The 19,051-nt window shown below is 43.2% G+C and overlaps 1 protein-coding gene across 1 annotated transcript in view; it reads right to left on the bottom strand.

Moving 5' to 3' along the window:
- Nucleotides 1-19,051, bottom strand: part of LOC137502143 (uncharacterized) — a 143,169-nt gene that overhangs the window by 53,891 nt on the left and 70,227 nt on the right. The window contains exons 2-3 of the mRNA XM_068229119.1: nt 16,221-16,337; nt 10,731-10,788 (exon numbers count right to left, since the gene is read on the bottom strand). Coding sequence (XP_068085220.1) covers nt 10,731-10,788; nt 16,221-16,322 — 160 coding nt within the window. The 5' untranslated portion in view covers nt 16,323-16,337. The remainder of the gene's footprint in view (nt 1-10,730; nt 10,789-16,220; nt 16,338-19,051) is intronic.

The following is a 19,051-nucleotide window of genomic DNA, read 5'->3' as shown; positions in this document are numbered from 1 at the left end:
GTTCCTGATACTACGAACCTACGTATTAGGCGGAAAAATTTTGTCCGTTTTGCTCTACGATGCATCGTTTTCGAGATATTTAACATTTTGCATTTAAGCCTCCAAATTTAATGAATCGAACCTGCACGGTACGTTATACTCTCTACCATAGCTAGACCTGATCATGTTACGAAGACTCGCTTCAATACAAGCTAAAACAGAGCAAATGCCAAAGGGCCTAAGTAGGAACCGAACCGTTGATCCCATCATTAGACTATGATTTTCTTGTTCCTCATACTGCGAACCTGGGTATTAGGCAGAAAAATTTTGTCCGTTTTGCTCTACGGTGCACCGTTTTCGATATATTTAACATTTTGCATTTAAGCCCTAAATTTAATGAATCGAACTATCACGACACGTTAGCCTCTAAGCTAAGAGTAGCAACTATCTTGCGCAAGCACCCTTAAAGCGTCTCATAAGGAGTTATGTATAGCTGCCATCTTGTGTCCGCCATCTTGCGCAAGCATCCTTAGGGCGTCTCAAGCCATCTTGTGCAAGGACCCTTAAGCCATCCCATAAGATCAGCCGCTATCTTGCGCAAGCATCCCTAGGGTATCTCATAAGGAGCCATGTATAACTGCCATCTTGCGCAAGCATCCCAAGGGCGTCTCATAAGAACCTGTGTATAGCAGCCATCTTGCGTAAGCACCCTTAAGGAGTCATGTATAGCCACCATCTTATGCAATTAGCGTCGAGAGAGGGCTGCTGTAGAATTTTTCTTTTTAAATTATCCGCCACCACTTTTCAAAGGTATCTAGCTAAAGATGGCAGCACCGCGGATGACAGGTGACGAATTTACGTCTACTACGATAAAGAGGGCAGCACGGTGCTCTCTGTATTAAAGATGGCGGATGACAGCTGTCAAAAAAGCACATGGCTATGTTTACCAAACAAGAGCACGTGGAATTTGCCGCCATCACATTTCAAACTAAAGAGGGCAGCACTATGCTCTGTTGATTAAAGATGGCGGATGGTAGCTGTCGAAAAAGCACGTGAGTTTGTTTCCAAACAAGAGCACGTGGAATTTTTCAATTTGCCGCCACCACATTTCAAAGGTATCTAGCTAAAGATGGCAGCACGGTGCTCTCTTGATTAAAGATGGCGGATGATAGCTAACAGAACTTTTCAAATTGTCCGCTACTACGTGCTTAAGGTAGTAGCCATAAAGAGGGCAGCACGGTGTTCTGTGGATTAAAGATGGCGGATGACAGGTGATGAAATTGCCCGCATGATAGTAGCACAGTGCTCTGTTGATTAAAGATGGCGGATGACAGCTGCACGTGGCTTTGTTTCCAAACAAGAGCACGTGGAATTTACCACCACCACATTTCAAACTAAAGAGGGCAGCACTGTGCTCAAAGATGGCAGATGACAGCTGTCAAAAAAGCACGTGAGTTTGTTTTCAAACAAGAGCACGTGGAATTTTTCAATTTGCCGCCACCACATAGAGGGTAGCTCTGTTCTCTCTGGATTAAAGATGGCTGCTTGTCGAAAAGCATTTTTCAAATTATCCGCCACCACATTTCAAAGGTAAGTAGCTAAAGAGGGCAGCACTGTGCTCTATAGATTAAAGATGGCGGATGACAGCTATCAAAAAAGCACGTAGCTGTCAAAAAGCACGTGGATTTGTTTATCTCGAGCTAGTGAGGTTAAGTTGGTAGCACTAAGGTTTAGGCCCGTCAAGATGGCAGCACTGCCGATGACAGGTGACGAAAGAGGGCAGCACGGTGCTCAAAGATGGCGGATGACAGCTGTCAAAAAAGCACGTGGCTGTCAAAAAGCACGTGGCTTTGTTTATCTCGCGCTAGTTAGGTTAAGTTGGTACTACTGAGGTTTAGGCCCGTCAAGATGGCAGTACTGGGGTTAGCGATGCGTTGTTGTCGATGACAGCTGTCAAAAAGCACGTGGCTTTGTTTACAAATCTGTCGAAAAGCACGTGGCTGTCAAAAAAACACGTGGCTTTGTTTACCTCACGCTAGTTAGGTTAAGTTGGTACCACTAAGGTTTAGGCCCGTCAAGATGGTAGTACTGAGGTTTGCGATGCGTTGTTGTTGATGAGAGCTGTCAAAAAGCACGTGGCTTTGTTTACAAATCTGTCAAAAAGCACGTGGCTGTCAAAAAACACGTGGCTTTGTTTACCTCGCGCTAGTGAGGTTAAGTTGGCACTACTGAGGTTTAGGCCCGTCAAGATGGTAGTACTGAGGTTAGCGATGCGTTGTTGTCTGTCAAAAAGCACGTGGCTGTCAAAAAACACGTGGCTTTGTTTACCTCATTCTAGTTAGGTTAAGTTGGCACTAGTGAGGTTTAGGCCCGTCAAGATGGCAGCAGTGAGGTTAGCGTTGCGTTGTTGTCGATGACAGCTGTCAAAAAGCACGTGGCTTTGTTTACAAATTCAAATCTCGCGCCAAAATTCAAATTCCCCGCCAAAATTCAAATTTTCCGCGGGCGGCGGCGGTGGAGGAGGCGGCGGCGGCGGAGGCGGCGGCGGAGGCGGCGGCGGAGGAGGAGGCGGGCGGAGGCGTGCGGCGGCGGAGGTGCGGCAGAACCATCCAATTATACTACTAATTTTGTCGGATAAACACCAAATGTGTCACCAGAGATCTTTTACATGCCGACATCGTACGGCATGGAGTGTCGAATGGACTTTTTTCCGCCCTTCAAAAATCCGACTACCTCTGCTGGGTTTGAACCCGCTATCTTGGGATCTGGAGGCCGACACTCTACCGCTGAATAGAACTGAAGGATACGGAAGGGTTATTGGTAAAAGTGAGGAAGATATAGAAGCTAATGGGAATGGGAAGCGTATGCTGGACTTCTGTGCTAGTATGGGTTTAGCAGTTAGGAATATATTTTTCAAGCATAAGGCTATTCACCGCTACACATGGGAGGCTAGGGGCACGAGATCTATACTAGATTATATCTTAACCGACTTCGAATTCAGGAAGTCTGTTAGGAATGTACGGGTTTTTCGGGGATTTTTCGATGATACAGACGATTATCTGATCTGTAGTGAACTAAGTATCTCTAGGCCTAGGACAGAGGAAGTGAAATCTGTCTGCAAACGAATAAGGGTAGAAAATCTCCAGGACGAGGAAATTATACAGAAGTACATGGATATGATTAGTGAGAAGTTTCGAACAATGGACGGTAAAGCAGGTTCAGGATATAGATAGAGAATGGGTGTCATACAGGGACGCTGTAGTGGAAACAGCAAGGGAATGCCTAGGAACGACTGTGTGCAGTGGCGACGCGTGACGTTTCGAAAAGTGTTACCACACTCTTCCTTGAGAGTATATCGTCGCTTGCACCATCTTTCTGTAGTCTGTACTCTATTGTGGACCTTCCGAACTGAATCATATTGGCAAGAGTGTTGAGGTGTGCTTGAGACACCTCATGGCGGCTCTTTAAAACTGCAACTATATGAATTCCCCATACGGTCGTTTTTCCAAGCATTCATTCCTGAGGAAAATGGAACACACGGCCAACAATACAGTTTATTCATTTTTGCGTAACCAAATAGCCAATGCAGATCTCTGAACCACGAGTCACGAAAATATCGTACTATTCTTTTCGATTCTTAAGAGAAGGCGTGGGTCTTACTTTTTCAATTATGTTTTCCTTTATCTTCAAAGTTTCCTAAGGAAATTGGTGTGTTCATTAAACTACGAGGGTTGGAACTTAAATAGTGGCAACACTGGTGTGGAGACGCTGTGCAACGGAATATAATATTGTCGCTGATAGCACACGTTGGTTACATACCGACCTTACCTCAGAGCAAATGGACTCACCCTTCCCACATCACCTGCGTGCGCACACGCGAGAGAAACACAGTCACTTGTGAGCTAGCGGTCTGACGTAACGTTGTCACTATGTTTTCCTAACAGAGACAACGGAGTTCGATCAAGATTGAATGTGCCAGAGGTCGTACAGCACGACAGTGTCATCAAGGTCTTCAAGAGGCTTGCGGGGAATCTGCATTGCCTTACAGAACAGTGGCACGTTAGGTAAAAGCCTTCAACGATGGTCGGCGAACTGTGGCGGACATTCATCGGGCAGGTCGTCCTACGAGCGTCAGTGAAGAAGAAGCTCACGAATCGTCTGGTTTCGATCACTGTCCAGTAACGCGGCAAGAGCATGCACTTCTGTTGCGGAGTACACATTGTTACTGCACTGCACGCACGCCTGGACTGAACTGAGGGAATAGAGGAAACAAACAGCACTGGCGCCGTCTATAGGTCAAGCAGACCTGCCAACTGCAGAGGAGCCAAACTTGGAGAGTTGATGAATTACACACCATAAACTAGAATAGTGTATGTCACTTTGTACAGATTCTAGGACACATTAAAACTAGGGAGTCCGGGATTTCATCAATATTGTTAAAAAATCATTAGGTTGCGGACCTGACACGTTAAAATATGTGTTCGCCTTTTGGTGTTCTATCACCTCCACTTAGTCCGAAGCGGATCCTGCGTCATGATATTTGACCTCATTTTTTGGTAAACGGAAGTGCATTGATCTAAATCCTCATATACGAGTTGAGTTCCACCCAACAGGTACATTGAAACTCGTTGAAATCGGTTGGACGCAGGGTCTGGCCTCTTTTTATTAGCCTTAATTAAGGAATGGCCCGAGAACATTTGCGCTGGGTGGAAATGGGGAAACCATCGTCAGAACTGCTGATAGTAGGGTTCAAATTCACTATCTCAAGAATGCATGCTGACAGCTATGTGACCCGACTGGGTACCTAATTAAGGTATGCAAGTACGGGAACATGAAAGGCAACGCATAATAGGCCAGTGGGAGAAACAGACAAGGACAGCACATCTCCATACACTGTCGTCTCTCTCCTCGCCAGTTCCGGTTCTCCTACATCCATCTCTTCAGAGCCCCGGCGAGCTCGATTCTGCTTCCCAGCTATTCAGGAGAAGAGTTGGGTCGTTAATGAACTAACTAGTTCATTTGAACAACTCGTTTATTCGAACTGGTACGAGGTCGTTCAAATATTTTGAACAGGTCGTTCACGCGAGCATACAGTATGTTAGAGGACGAAGACCTGAGCAAGCACCATCTATTGTAAAATGTACGTACTAGCTTACACCGCTAGTGCCGTTGATATGATAGCTCATAATAAACTACCTCGTTCATTTGAACGACAAATAAGGTCGCACGCGAATGGCCAATGGCGTGCCTTGTTAATGATCACATGACAGCATATCTCCTTTCACACTGCTCAACAGGGGTGGAGAAGGAGTTACAAGAAATTAGAAAGCTTATATGTCTCTGCCGGCCCCGCGGTGTAGGGGTAGCATGCCTTCTTCTTACCCGGAGGCCCCGGGTTCGATTCCTGGCCAGGCCAGCGATATTTACCTGGGTCTGAAGGCTGGTTCGAGGTCCACTCAGCCTACATGATTACAATGGAGGAGTTATCTGACGGCGAGATGGCGGCCCCGGTCTAGAAAGCCAAGCATAACGGCCGAGAAGATCTGCCGTGCTGACCACACGACACCTCGTAATCTGCAGACCTTCGGGCTGAGCAGCGGTCGCTTGGTAGGCCATGGCCCTTCGGGGATATTGCGCCAAAGGGGTTTGGTTTCGTTTTTTGTTTTTTATCTGTCTCTCCGTCTATCGTAGATACCATTTCTTCATTTAGGCGGACTGACGGCGGCATTGGGTAGCTGTTTCCTGCTCGTGCTCGTAATAAACTACTGTAACTCGTTCATTTGAACAAAGTGCCGCGAGAGTTGTTTCTATGACCACTCTTCATGAACTACCTCTTTCATTTGAACTAGTTCGTTTGAACGACTCAATGCGGCGAACGGTATTGAATGAACTAGTTCAAGCAAATGAACTAACTGGACCCATCCCTAATCAGGAGGGCGGACGTAGAGGGGCCAACTTGATAGATCTTCGGTCTTCACGTGGTAAATGTAAGATACAGAGAAGACTGGATAAACGCAGAGAATTGAAGAATTGAATGTATCCAGCCAGCCGTGGGCCACCCCGAATCACAGCACAGGCGGACGGTGTCTTACAAAGTGACCTCCTGGGCCCGATTATGTTCAACGAAGTAACGCATGATGTAATACAAAAGTTGACAACCGAAGACGTGAATATGCTGATGACATGGTCATACTGATTAACAACAGGACTTCATCAATACAAGATGATGATGATGATTATGGCGTTTCTTGTTTAGAGACCTAGCAGCTAGATCATCGGCCCGTAATATTATAAGGGGTGTAATGAAATGAAACAATAATTAAAACTTCAAAATCTATCTGCTGACTAGAATCTAAAAAGAATGATGTTGAAAAATGACCATGAATCCAAAACAATCAGTAGATCCAATTCACAACGCGTCATTTACTGGCACGATGCTTGTGTTCCAAAGGAGTCCAAAATGCAGGTCACTGGCCCCTCATAATAGTATACTAATCACTGGTAAAGCAGAACTATGGTGTTTCTCCTATAGTGGTACTAATCACAGGTAATGTGTACTCATGGTGTTCCTTTGCACAGTGGTACTAATCAGTGTAATGTAGACGCATAGTGTGGCACCACTCACAGGTAACACAGAATTATGGTGTTGCTCACATATTGGTACAAATCATAGGCAATGTAAACCAAGGTGTATCACACATTATGGTATCACCCACAGGCCACGCAGACCATGGTGTTGCTCACATAGTGGTACAAATCATAGGCAATGTAGACCAAGGTGTATCACGCATTATGGTACCACCCACAGGCAACGCAGACCATGGTGTTGCTCACATAATGGTACAAATCATAGGCAATGTAGACCAAGGTGTATCACGCATTATGGTACAAATCATAGGCAATGTAGACCAAGGTGTATCACGCATTATGGTACCACCCACAGGCAACGCAGACAATGGTGTTGCTCATATAATGGTACTAATCATAGGCAATGTAGACCAAGGTGTATCACATATTATGGTATCACCCACAGGCCACGCAGACCATGGTGTAGCTCACATAATGGTACAAATCATAGGCAATGTAGACCAAGGTGTATCACACATTATGGTACCACCCACAGGCCACGCAGACAATGGTGTTGCTCACATAATGGTACAAATCATAGGCAATGTAGACCAAGGTGTATCACGCATTATGGTACCACCCATAGGCAACGCAGACAATGGTGTTGCTCATATAATGGTACTAATCATAGGCAATGTAGACTAAGGTGTATCACGCATTATGGTACCACCCACAGGCAACGCAGGCCATAGTGTTGCTCACATAGTGGTACTAATCATAGGCAATGTAGAACAAGGTGTATCACACATTATGGTAACACCCACAGGACACTCAGACATTGGTGTTGCTCACATAGTGGTACAAATCATAGGCAATGTAGAGCAAGGTGTATCACACATTATGGTACCACCCACAGGACACTCAGACATTGGTGTTGCTCACATAGTGGTACAAATCATAGGCATGCAGACCAAGGTGTATCACACATTATGGTACCACTCACAGGCAACGCAGACCATGGTGCTGCTCACATAGTGGTACAAATCATAGGCAATGTAGAGCAAGGTGTATCACACATTATGGTACCACCCACAGGCAACGCAGACCAGGTGTTGCTCACATAATGGTACTACTCACAGATAACGTAGACCTATTCTGAACACAGTGGAAGCAATCCATTCGAGCGCAGCACTCGGTATGTATTCCCGCTAGACCCACGGCTTTACAGCCGAGCGTCCAGTCCCTCCCGTCGCTGCGATGTACACGATGGTACTAATCACAGGCAACACCCAGACCCGCGGTGTTCCTCACATAATGGTACTGCTCCTAGGTAACGTAGACCCATGGTGGTACTAATTGCAAATAACGTCGACCTATGGTGTTCCTCACGTTATGGTACTTATCACAAGTAGGCTCATGGTTCTAATTCCATCATCCCTTGATCGTCCCTTTTAGTCGCCTCTTATGACAGGCAGGGAATACCGTGGGTGTATTCTTCATCTGCGTCCCCCACTCACAGGGGGGTATCGATACAAGAAGCGCTCAACAAACACGAGAAATGTTCTTATGATAACGATGCTCATGAACCAGAATATAACGACGATCTTGAAGTTTCGCAGCTTGCGACAAATGGCACTCTCATCTGCGGAAACCAGAGACTACAAATAGTTAAGTTATTTAAATTTAGGGGTGATGCTAAAGGTCACGGGACTGACTTTCACAAAGAATATTGAAGAAATGAGTATTTCGCCAATAAAAGCCACTCAAACACTCAATTATCAAAACTGCAACGCCTCTGTTCATGCTGAAAGTCGCCCCTGTGGCATCATATGCCATAAAAATAACATTGTCACACCTGGAAGTGGTGGTGGTGATTAATGTTTTAAGAGGAAGTACAACTGGGCAACCATTCTCTATAGAACACTAATCAGAGAGAACAAATGGAAGGGGTCCGACACTTCGAGAAATGAAGGTATCGGCCAAAGGAAGACAAGGGCCTCGAAGGGCATTAAAATGAAAGATTCCCTAGGCCTCCATACGTAATACCGTCGGGGTCAGAAAAGAACAAGAGTTGACCATGGGAGGTCGGATAGGATAGATGAAAGTGAGGAGCCTGGCACAGGTAAGTGGAAGCAATGCCAGAACTCAGCTGAGTGCCCCGTGGTTGCCAACCCACGCTCCAAAGTTCAGAGCCCCTGGGCCCCTTTTAGTCGCCTCCTACGTCAGGCAGGGGATACCGTGGGTGTTATTCCACCGCCCCACCCACAGGGCGACCACATCTGGAATACAAAAACCTTAAAACCTTCGACAGAGTAAAAGCCAGATATATTAAAGGAAATCTCTGTGTCTCAAAGTTTGGCCCAACACGACTTGTATACCAGCTGGCAGAAATTAGATGTTTCAATCAATCAATCAATCAATCAATCAATCAATCAATCAATCAATCAATCAATCAATCAATCAATCAATCAATCCTGATCTGTATTTAGAGCAGTCGCCCAGGTGGCAGATTCTCAATCTGTTGTTTTCCTAGTCTTTTCTTAAATGATTGCAAAGAAATTGGAAATTTACTGAACATCTCCCTTGGTTAGTTATTCCAATCCCTAACTCCCCTTCCTATAAACTAATATTGGCCCCAATTTGTTCTCTTGAATTCCAGCTTTATCTTCATATTGTGATCTTTCCTACTTTTCAAGATACCACTCAGACTTATTCGTCTACTGATGTCATTCGATGCCATCTCTTCACTGAACACCTCGTCTCCTTTCTCCCAAGTTTTTCCAGCCCAAACTTTGCAACATTTTTGTAACGCTACTCTTTTGTCGGAAATCACACAGGACAAATCGAGCTGCTTTTCTTTGGATTTTTTCCTGTTTTTGAATCAAGTAATCAAGTAACCCCGGTGAGGGTCCCATACACTGGAACCATACTCTAGTTGGGGTCTTGCCAGAGACTTCTATGCCCTCTCCTTTACATCCTTACTACAACCCCTAAACACTCTCATAACCATGTGCAGAGATCTGAACCCTTTATTTACAATCATAGTTATGTGATTACCCCAATGAAGATCTTTCCTTATACTTACAATGATCCCCAAAAGGAACTTTCACACCATCAACGCAGCAATTAAAGCTGAGAGAACTTCTCCTATTTACATTCATAGACGACCTCATGAGCACTAACAACCTGTCGCCTACCCCAGGCACTAAAATGTTCCTACAAGAGTGACTACAAAGAACAGCAGAAATAAATCCGAAAATTTTCCGCTCCTCAGCTGTGACCGCCATAAGACCTATCTGTGTCGGTGCGACGTAAAAAAACTCTACATGCGAGGAGCATCTGTAGTAGGAAAGGCTACATCAAGTGTCGAATGAATGCATGTGTTAAATCTGGGGACTATGCTGCTACGACCTGTTCGAGTGCCCTCTAAGAACACTGACAATCTTCCATTGTGATAAAGACGGTAAGTGGCAATGACAATCAAACAATTGTTTCGATCAGTCTGTACACTTTGTGTTTAATAAATGTATTATAGTCGGGCACTTGCTAAGTGATAGCTCTGTCTGTCAACAACACCGACCCGTGTATCATATGATTCATCATGTGATGTATGTTTTTCTCGCTCAGCCAATTATTGCAACTTGTGGTGACCTTATGATACATTCTGCGTTTTATGTTTGTAATTGTTGTGTCTCCTGCTATTGCAAGGTATAGGTGGTTACACTGTTTAAGTGTCAAAACTTGGTATAGTCCTGGACGTATCAAATATGATAAAACCGAAAATAAGCTTCCAGAATTATCCAAAAATACTGATTATATATCCATGGCGTGTTTTACCCCTTAAGCTCAAACCGAACAGAAAAGAAATTAAATTGATGTTAAAATCTCCCCCCACAGAATCACCAAAGGCCCCAATGGCCAAACGTTTTGCCCCCAATCTAAAATATTATTTTTTACAGATTTGTCATATCGTGTTATCTAAGGGTCCATTAAAAATGTTTTATTAAATGTCAAAATTTGGTCTTGAGACTTTAGAGGCTATACAGCGATAAAACGGCTACACAATCCGTTCCGTGGTTCTCAACATCGGCCAGCAAAAAGAAACAGACGAACACATACTGGAAGATTTCTGTTATAATATGAATAAATATTTCTTAGATGAGGAAAACAGTAATCTCACTCACCTGAGTCGTTAGGCTGAGGATGTTGAGTAACGTGGCACTCGCTGCTGTTCTCCACTCTCTGAAAAATAACAAACACCTATTGAGTATCTAAGTGGAAAAAACACATCTGTATAAAAAACGATACAATTTGGTCTGAACACGCTTCATATTTCGTTTCTTTATATTCCAAACAAGGTATACAAAAAGGTTGGTTCAGTTCAATTTGTGTCCGTCTGGAGGTTTTTCTGAAACACGGATAAACGGCCGAGAGAATCTCTTGAAACTCAGCATTCCCGGTGAGTGCTCGTAGACTATATGCAGTTTAAGTGGCGAAGCAATATTAAGGGGACAGAAACAGAAAATGTACAATTTTAGTACCGCAAAAAAGATAATTGTCCGCCTCTGTGGTGTAGTGGTTAGTGTGATTAGCTGCCATCCCCGGAGAACGGAGTTCAATTCCCGGCTCTGCCACGAAATTTGAAAAGTGGTACGAGGGCTGGAACGGGGTCCACTTAGCCTCTGGAGGTCAACTGAGTAGAGGGGGGTTCGATTCCCTCCTCAGCCATCCTGGAAGTGGTTTTCCGTGGTTTCGCACTTCTCCTCCAGGCAAATGCCGGGATGTTACCAAACTTAAGGCCACGGGCACTTCCTTCCCTCTTCCTTGTCTATACCTTCCAATCTTCCCATCCCACCACAAGGACCCTGTTGAGCATAGCAGGTGAGGCCACCTGGGCGAGGTACTGGTCATCCTCCCCAGTTGTATCCCCGACCCAGAGTCTGAAGCTCCAGGACACTGCCCTTGAGGAAGCAGAGGTGGGATCCCTCGCTGAGTCCGAGGGAAAAACCAACCCTGAAGCGTAAACAGATTAAGAAGAAGGTGATCAATGATCATAGATTATTAATTGTGGAATTAAAACAACTAAAAATCCCTAAAATTTTATTGAAGAAGAAACCAAAGATCAGGATTTAGGAATTGGAGGAGGAGGATAAAAGAATGACATTCCAAGATTGTATGAAAAGGAAGTTGTCTAACACGGAAATACGAAGTGGAGAAGAAGAGTGAGACAATTTAAGACAGACATTTGTGGGAGCAGCAATTGAGGTATGCGGGAAAACAAAAGCAAAGCTTAAGGGAAAGGAGACACGGTGGTGGACAGACAAAATAAAAATATAAATAAAAGAACGGAACAAGGTGAAGAAAGAAATGGATAAGGAAAAACAAAAAAAAATGTATCAGAGGGATGTGAATAAGATAGAAAGGTTACATGTGGAATACAAAAGATTGAAACTACAAGAGGAGTATCAAAGAAGAAAAGGAGAAATGTTGGGGAGAGTTTAACAACAAAATTGAGCAAGATAGTCGAGAAAATCAGAAACTATTATACAGAGTAATAAAATCGAAAAGAATAAATCAAGAACAAATCAAGGCATTAGAGAGGGAAGATAGTACATGACGAAAAGGGCCTTCAGAAGGTGATGGCAAAATATTTGGAAAAATTTTATAATGAGGATGACTGCTCGGAGGAAGAAGGAGATAAGAAAATGGAAATAATAGATGGAGAAAAAGAAGAGAACCCGATGGTTGGAACTTGAAAGGGCAGTGAAAGCAATGACCAAAGGTAAAGCAAGTGGAAAAGACGAATTCAATGTTGATATGATTAAGGCAGCAGGAAGCATTGAACTACAGTGGTTATACAGAGCCCTCAATGCCGTATGGAAGGATGAAAGGATACCTGAAGATTGGCAACAAAAAGGATTGTGCCACTGTTCAACAAAGGAAATAGGAAGGCATGTGAAAATTATAGAGGTATGACCCTATTATCGCCGGCCCCGCGGTGTAGGGGTAGCGTGCTTGCCTCTTACCCGGGGGCCCCGGGTTCGATTCCCGGCCAGTTCAGGAATTTTTATCTGCATCTGAGGACTGGTTCGAGGTTCACTCAGCCTACGTGATTACAATTGAGGAGCTCTCTGACGGTGAGATGGCGACCCCGGGCTAGAAAGCCAAGAATAACGGCCGAGAGGATCCGTCGTGCTGACCACACGGCACCTTGTAATCTGCAGGCCTTGGTAGGCCATGGTCCTTCGGGGCTGTTGCGCCATGCGGTTTGGTTTGGTTTATAACCCTATCATCACATGGGCTAAAAATAATGGAGAAAGTCATAGACAAAAGAGTGAGGGATATAACAGAAACACAGTTAGAGGAAGAACAATATGGCTTTAGACCAAATAGATCAACAATACACTTGATATTTACAGTGCGAACGATAATGGAAAAACATCTGGAAAGGAACAAGGAAATCATATTCGTATTTTTGAATTTGGAAAAAGCTTATGATACAGTCAAGAGATAACATGTATGGGAATGCCTACCGAAAAGGAATGTACCAGAATCATTAATTAACAGGATAAAAATGTTTTATCATGAGAGTAAAAGCAGTGTACAAGTGGGGAGTGGTGACTCTGAAACATTTTATACAAAAAAAGGTCTCAAGCAAGGAAGTTCTCCGTCGCCATTATTGTTTATTATATTGATGGATGAAATCATAAAACGTGTAAAACAGAGTATCACTACCAGTTGTGATGAAGTGAATGCTTTGGTATATGCAGATGATGTGGTGATTTGGAGAAAGGGAGAAAAGGAAGTACAAAGGACACTGGACATTAGGAATGAAAATCTGAAGGAGTTTGGAATGGTAATTAGTAAAAAGAAAACTGTAGTCATGCACTGCGGAAAAGAGAAAAAGAGAAGCCAAGTGAACGTAGACGGAGAACGGTTAGAGAATGTAGAACAGTTTACAGATCTGGGTAGCATTATTAATGGAAGTAATGAAATCAACCCTGAAATTAATAACAGACTAAGTAAGGGTACAACATTTTATCATCAAGTCAGAGAACTTTTATGGGATGACAAAGTACTCAAGAGAACGAAATTAACATTATATAAACAGTATTTCATACCAATTGTAACATACGGACTAGAAACGCTGGTAAATAAGAAGAGACAAGATAGTAAGATCCAAGCAGTAGAAATGAAAATTTTAAGAACATCGGTTAAAAAGACAAGAAGAGATAAAATTCAAAATATTAAAATCAGAGAAGAGCTAAATATCGAACCGTTAGTACAGAAGATACAGAAAGCAAGATGGTTCGGACATGTAAACAGAATGGGAAAGGAACGGGTAGCAAGAATTTGAATTTGAATTTGAATTTGAATTTATTGATCATGATTTACATGCCACTGAGACTGAAAAGCCCCTTTATGCAGCGTCTTCTTATAATACAATGCAGATTTATTAAAACAGTAACTACATTTTTATAATATTAAAGTATTAAAGTAAACAAGAAACTAAAAAAAAAAAATGAAAATACAGATACCAAATCCAGTAAGGTTAAGACATACATTATATAATAAGTAAGAAAGTAAATCATTAAGCCCTTCTGTTATTTGGACTACATGGGTTTAAAGAATATAAAGCTAAAGCAGAGAAACAATTTTCTTCGAAATATACATATTCCTGATTGTTCGACACAAGAATGCCTGATCTCAGACTCTTGCGTACTCCTCCAGAAAGATAGATGTTAAGAACTGCTTTAGTTGGGTACAGTTAGTGTTACTTGCGAAACGGTGAAGTTTAAAGACGTTAAAGATACGTGATGCAGTGCAAACAAAGGATTTGTTAAATTTAGTGGTACGATGAAGGGGAATTTGAAGGGTGGTTTTTGTAAACCTATTATCTCTGTTATGTACCGACTCCATAGGTTTAAATGCATTATAAAGGTAGGATGGTGTCTTCAGTTTGAGAATTTTCTGCGTAGCAACAGCTACTGAGATTTCCCGACGTTCATGGAGTTTCAACCATTGTAGCTGTATGTAATAGGGTGTTATGTGTTCATCACGCCTGGCATTTGTAACGTAACGAACACATGCGTTTTGTACCCTCCGTAGTTTTATGTTCAAAGTTTCAGATAAGTCGTTGTATACGACTGAACCATAGTCAATTATTGGAAATATAAGACTTTGAACAAGTAGTTTTCGCATGAAAGGTGGTGTACATGACACGCTACGTTTCAAAATATGCATGGATGACACAACTTTTCGAATTACATTTGACGTATGATCAGACCAGGATAAGGTTCTGTCGAAAATTAGACCTAGATTGTTAACGGTGTCACTATAATGAATATCTGTCTTTAGAATTTTTATTGCTGGGAGGGATTTGAGGTCAACAGTTTTCAGGAGTTTTGTGTAACCTATGCAAATAAGCTGGGTCTTAGCCACATTTAATTGGAGGTTATGATTTGCGCTCCATTCAATCAATCTAGAGATGTCATGGTTAAAATGCGTTATAGAAGAAGATGCGTTAGTGGGACAAAAGTGGAAGTAAGCTTGTAAGTCATCCGCATACATGTGAAAGCTACTGCTTTTAAAGACTTCAGATATGTCATTAATATAAATAGAAAAACATAAAGGACCGAAGAGAATTGAAAAGATAAGTTAAGGGAAGGAAACCAGTTGGAAGACCGAGAAGAAGGTGGATGGATCAGTTTTGGAAGACCATTAGAGAAGCTGGATTGGATGTGGTGGAAGTAATGGAGCAGGAAAAGTGGAAGGACAGAAAGGAGTGGAGGAGGCTTGTTAACCACACCCGGGTGACTGGAGTGGGACATTGATGATGATGAGGGGCAGCTGTACCACCCAGTATATATAAACGACGGCAGTCGAAGCAGCCGGACTTCTGGTACTGGCTAACACGAAAATGTCGCGTAGATATTTTGCTAATGGAGGTACTTTAACATGACAAATCAAACATCGTCCGCCTCTGTGGTACAATGGTTAGTGTGATTAGCTGCCACCCCCGAAGGCCCGGGTTCGCTTCCTGGCTCTGCCACGAAATTTTTGAAATGTGGTACGAGGGATGGAACGGGGTCCTCTTAGCCTCGGGAGGTCAACTGAGTATTAGGCGTTCGATTCCCTCCTCAGCCATCCTTGAAGTGGTTTTCCGTGGTTTCCCCCTTCTCCTCCAGGCAAATGCCGGGATGGTACCTAACTTAAGGCCACGGCCGCTTCCTTCCCTCTTCCTTGTCTATCCCTTCCAATATTCCCATCTCCCCCAAGGCCCTTGTTCAGCATAGCAGGTGAGGCCACCTGGGCGAGGTACTGGTCATCCTCCCCAGTTGTATCCCCGACCCAATGTCTCACGCTCCAGGGCACTGCCCTTGAGGCGGTAGAGGTGGGATTCCTCGCTGAGTCCGAGGGAAAAACCAACCCTGGAGGGTAAGCTGATTAAGAAGAAGAAGTAATGAAACATCATAAGGAAAATAACTTTTGCACTAATTAAAACGCTTCGCCAACAACTACCCATCATATTTAGAGCAGCTGTTAGTAGGAGGCCTGGACGAGATTGACCGCCGACGTCCATAGGGATATGGCATTTCCAGAAGCAGTAGAAGAAGATCATGAGAAGTATTAATGATATTCATTCAAAATTTTCTTTCTACTAAATTACTTACTTTATGCTTCCAATCCTGAGGAAGCAGTGGGCAGTCACCGTTAGCACCGCTCTGCACTAGGAGTAGGAGCAGGAGGCCATAGTTTGTAGCCACGCCTCGCATGGTGTGAGGAATCGTCTGAAACAAGCATGAATACAGTTTACTTATTGTTGAAAACTGAAAGGAGATATAGTTAGTAATGTTTTACTTTACCTGGCAAGATTTAGATCTTCAGGCCTTCTCTTCCATCTAACCAGGCACTCATACACAGTTGAAAAAATTAGGGGAACATGTTTTATAACGTCTGGTATGTAAACGTTAATTTGTTAGATGGGGTTCCAATGGTCGTGCAGCGTACTTTGAGACCTTAGCTACTCAGGGTATGTCAAATCGAAGTTATACTCCATCTGTAGGCGTAGCCATGCATTAAACTGTCAGGTGATCCCTCCAAACAAAGTGAATAGAGGTGCGTCCGTGTGTCGTTGTGAGATGCACAGACTACTGCGGTCATTTGAGCACGTTGTACGTAAACCAGCACATCCCATGACGCATCTTAACGAGGTTCAAGTCACAAGGACCGTCACTTTGATCCAGGAAGGATGGACTCTTCGTCGTTTGCTGTGGATCTCAATGTCTCTCCGTCAGTTATTCAACGCTTGTGGAATCGCTACAATGAGACAGACCAGTTCACAAGGAGGTGGATGCATGGCAACCCCACAGGATGACCGATATGTGACCATCTGTGCGTTGCGGCGTCGTTCAGCAACTGCCAGAGAACTGCAACAAGACCTCAGGAAGGTCACTGGAGTTACGGTGTCTGATCAGACAGTAAGGAAGAGGTTAAGGGAAGTGTCCTTACGACCCGGACGTCCTGTTCGAGTGCCCCGTTTAACGCAGCAACATCGCGCAGCTCACTTTCTGTTTGCCCGTACCCACGTCAACTGGCAACTTCGCCAATGGAGACCTGTGTTGTTCACAGACGAGTCCAGGTTTCCCCTGACACAGCGTGATGAACGTCAACGTGTATGGAGACGCCGTGGTGAGCAGTATATGCCAAACTTTTTCTAGGAAGGCGACCGATTCGGACAAGGTTCTCTGATGGTATGGGGTGGCATCAGTACTGATGGCCGTACGGATCTTGTCGTCGTCCGTGGTAATCTTACCGCTGCGGGGTACATCGAGCAGTTACTGCTACAGCATGTGTTGGTTGATGCATACGGTGTTGGCCCTGAATTCGTACTCATGCACGACAATGCCAGGGCTCATGTAACGTGCATCACCAGAACTGTCTTGGGAGAACTGGACATTCAAGAGATGAATTGGCTAGCAGTGAGTCCCGATCTTAATCTCATCCAGCATGTGTGGGATAGGCTTGACAGAATCGTTTGTGGGCGTCCTGTTCCATCACAGATTCTCCAAGACCTCCAACAGGCTCTCATTGTAGAATGGGACCTGATACCGCAACGTGACCTCCGTCGACTTATACGGAGCATGCCACGTAGGTGCCAAGCTGTAATAAATGCTCGTGGAGGACATACACCATACTGAAGCTCTCCAACTGTGATAAAAATCCACCCTGGAGGACTGTTGTCACTTTGTTTTCACCTCTATTTGGACATTTCCGTTTGTGTTCTAAAAATGAACGCGAATCCATCGATGTTATTTTGTATACTTCAACGGTAAAGAGTAACCATCTTACTAATAAAAAGTCCTTATACAGTTGTTTAACACTAGTATAGTTATACAGTGAATAAACCCTGTATAAGCGTTTTATATTTTTCTTACTAATAAACGTGGTATGCGCATTGTATTACTATACAGCACGTATACACTCGTTCCAAGGCGTAGGAATCTCTTTTTGCAGTTCACTGGCCAGGACGAATAGAAGTACATAGTGTGACGACTTCTGCTGTTTGATATGTTCCTACACTACGCGGCGCTGGTGTAGGTAAAGAGGGATCAGCTGTCCCTGAACATGTGATTTTAAATGAGATCTGATGTGACTTAATTCGGAATTTATCGTTTAAATAAATTATTTAAAACCGTGTGTTTATTATTGTTATGTTTCAGGAATGTGCATTCTCTTTACTGACCGTTGAATGTGTTTATGTGCGATCTGTGTTTCGTGCAAATTAAGATATAGTGTTCCTTGTTTTGAAAGTAATATGTGACAAATTCGTAGGAAATATTTTACATTTAGTAATGATTTAATGACATTACTTCTGAAATTGGTTCGTTAGTGTCTTAACGAATATGTCAAACGGGTATGTGTGTATAGAGCTATTTCATTAATTCACCACAAAATCAAACTCAGTTGCAATTATCAGCTATAACCTTAAAAACACACATGTTCGACTGTTAGTGTACATGCTGCGTAATATAAACACATTAAAACTCTGCAGGCACCCACATGGTGTTACGTACCGGTATGTCATACATATGTAATTCCTACATAACTACTAAGTTAAATTATATATTAACATGCTCGAATTCATGAATCTTATCAGCACTTCACCCCATCAGTCAGTTAACTGGACAGCTTGAACATTTTCCGGGTATGTTTTGTTCGGAAATAAAATCGGCATCGTATGTAATGAAAAATTACTTTTGGTACCAAGTCCTAAGCATGTTCAGTACAGCACCCAAGTCTATAAGAAACAGTAATTGAAGGTAAACTATCCAGGCATTCTTGAAATATTTCACCCCATATGCTTCTTGTACACTAATATTTCTCACAACAACTTCCTCTACATGAGAAAACATCAATAATAATTCACTCGATGGATAAATAAGATAGTTGGATGCGTTAAAATATTCTTCTAGACTTGTTAGGTCCTCCTCTGTATTGTTTT

This window comes from Anabrus simplex, chromosome 9 (genome assembly GCF_040414725.1).
Source record: "Anabrus simplex isolate iqAnaSimp1 chromosome 9, ASM4041472v1, whole genome shotgun sequence".
Classification (NCBI taxonomy): domain Eukaryota; kingdom Metazoa; phylum Arthropoda; class Insecta; order Orthoptera; family Tettigoniidae; genus Anabrus; species Anabrus simplex.
Note: the sequence above shows the minus strand (reverse complement) of the source record. Positions and strands in the feature narration are given on the sequence as shown.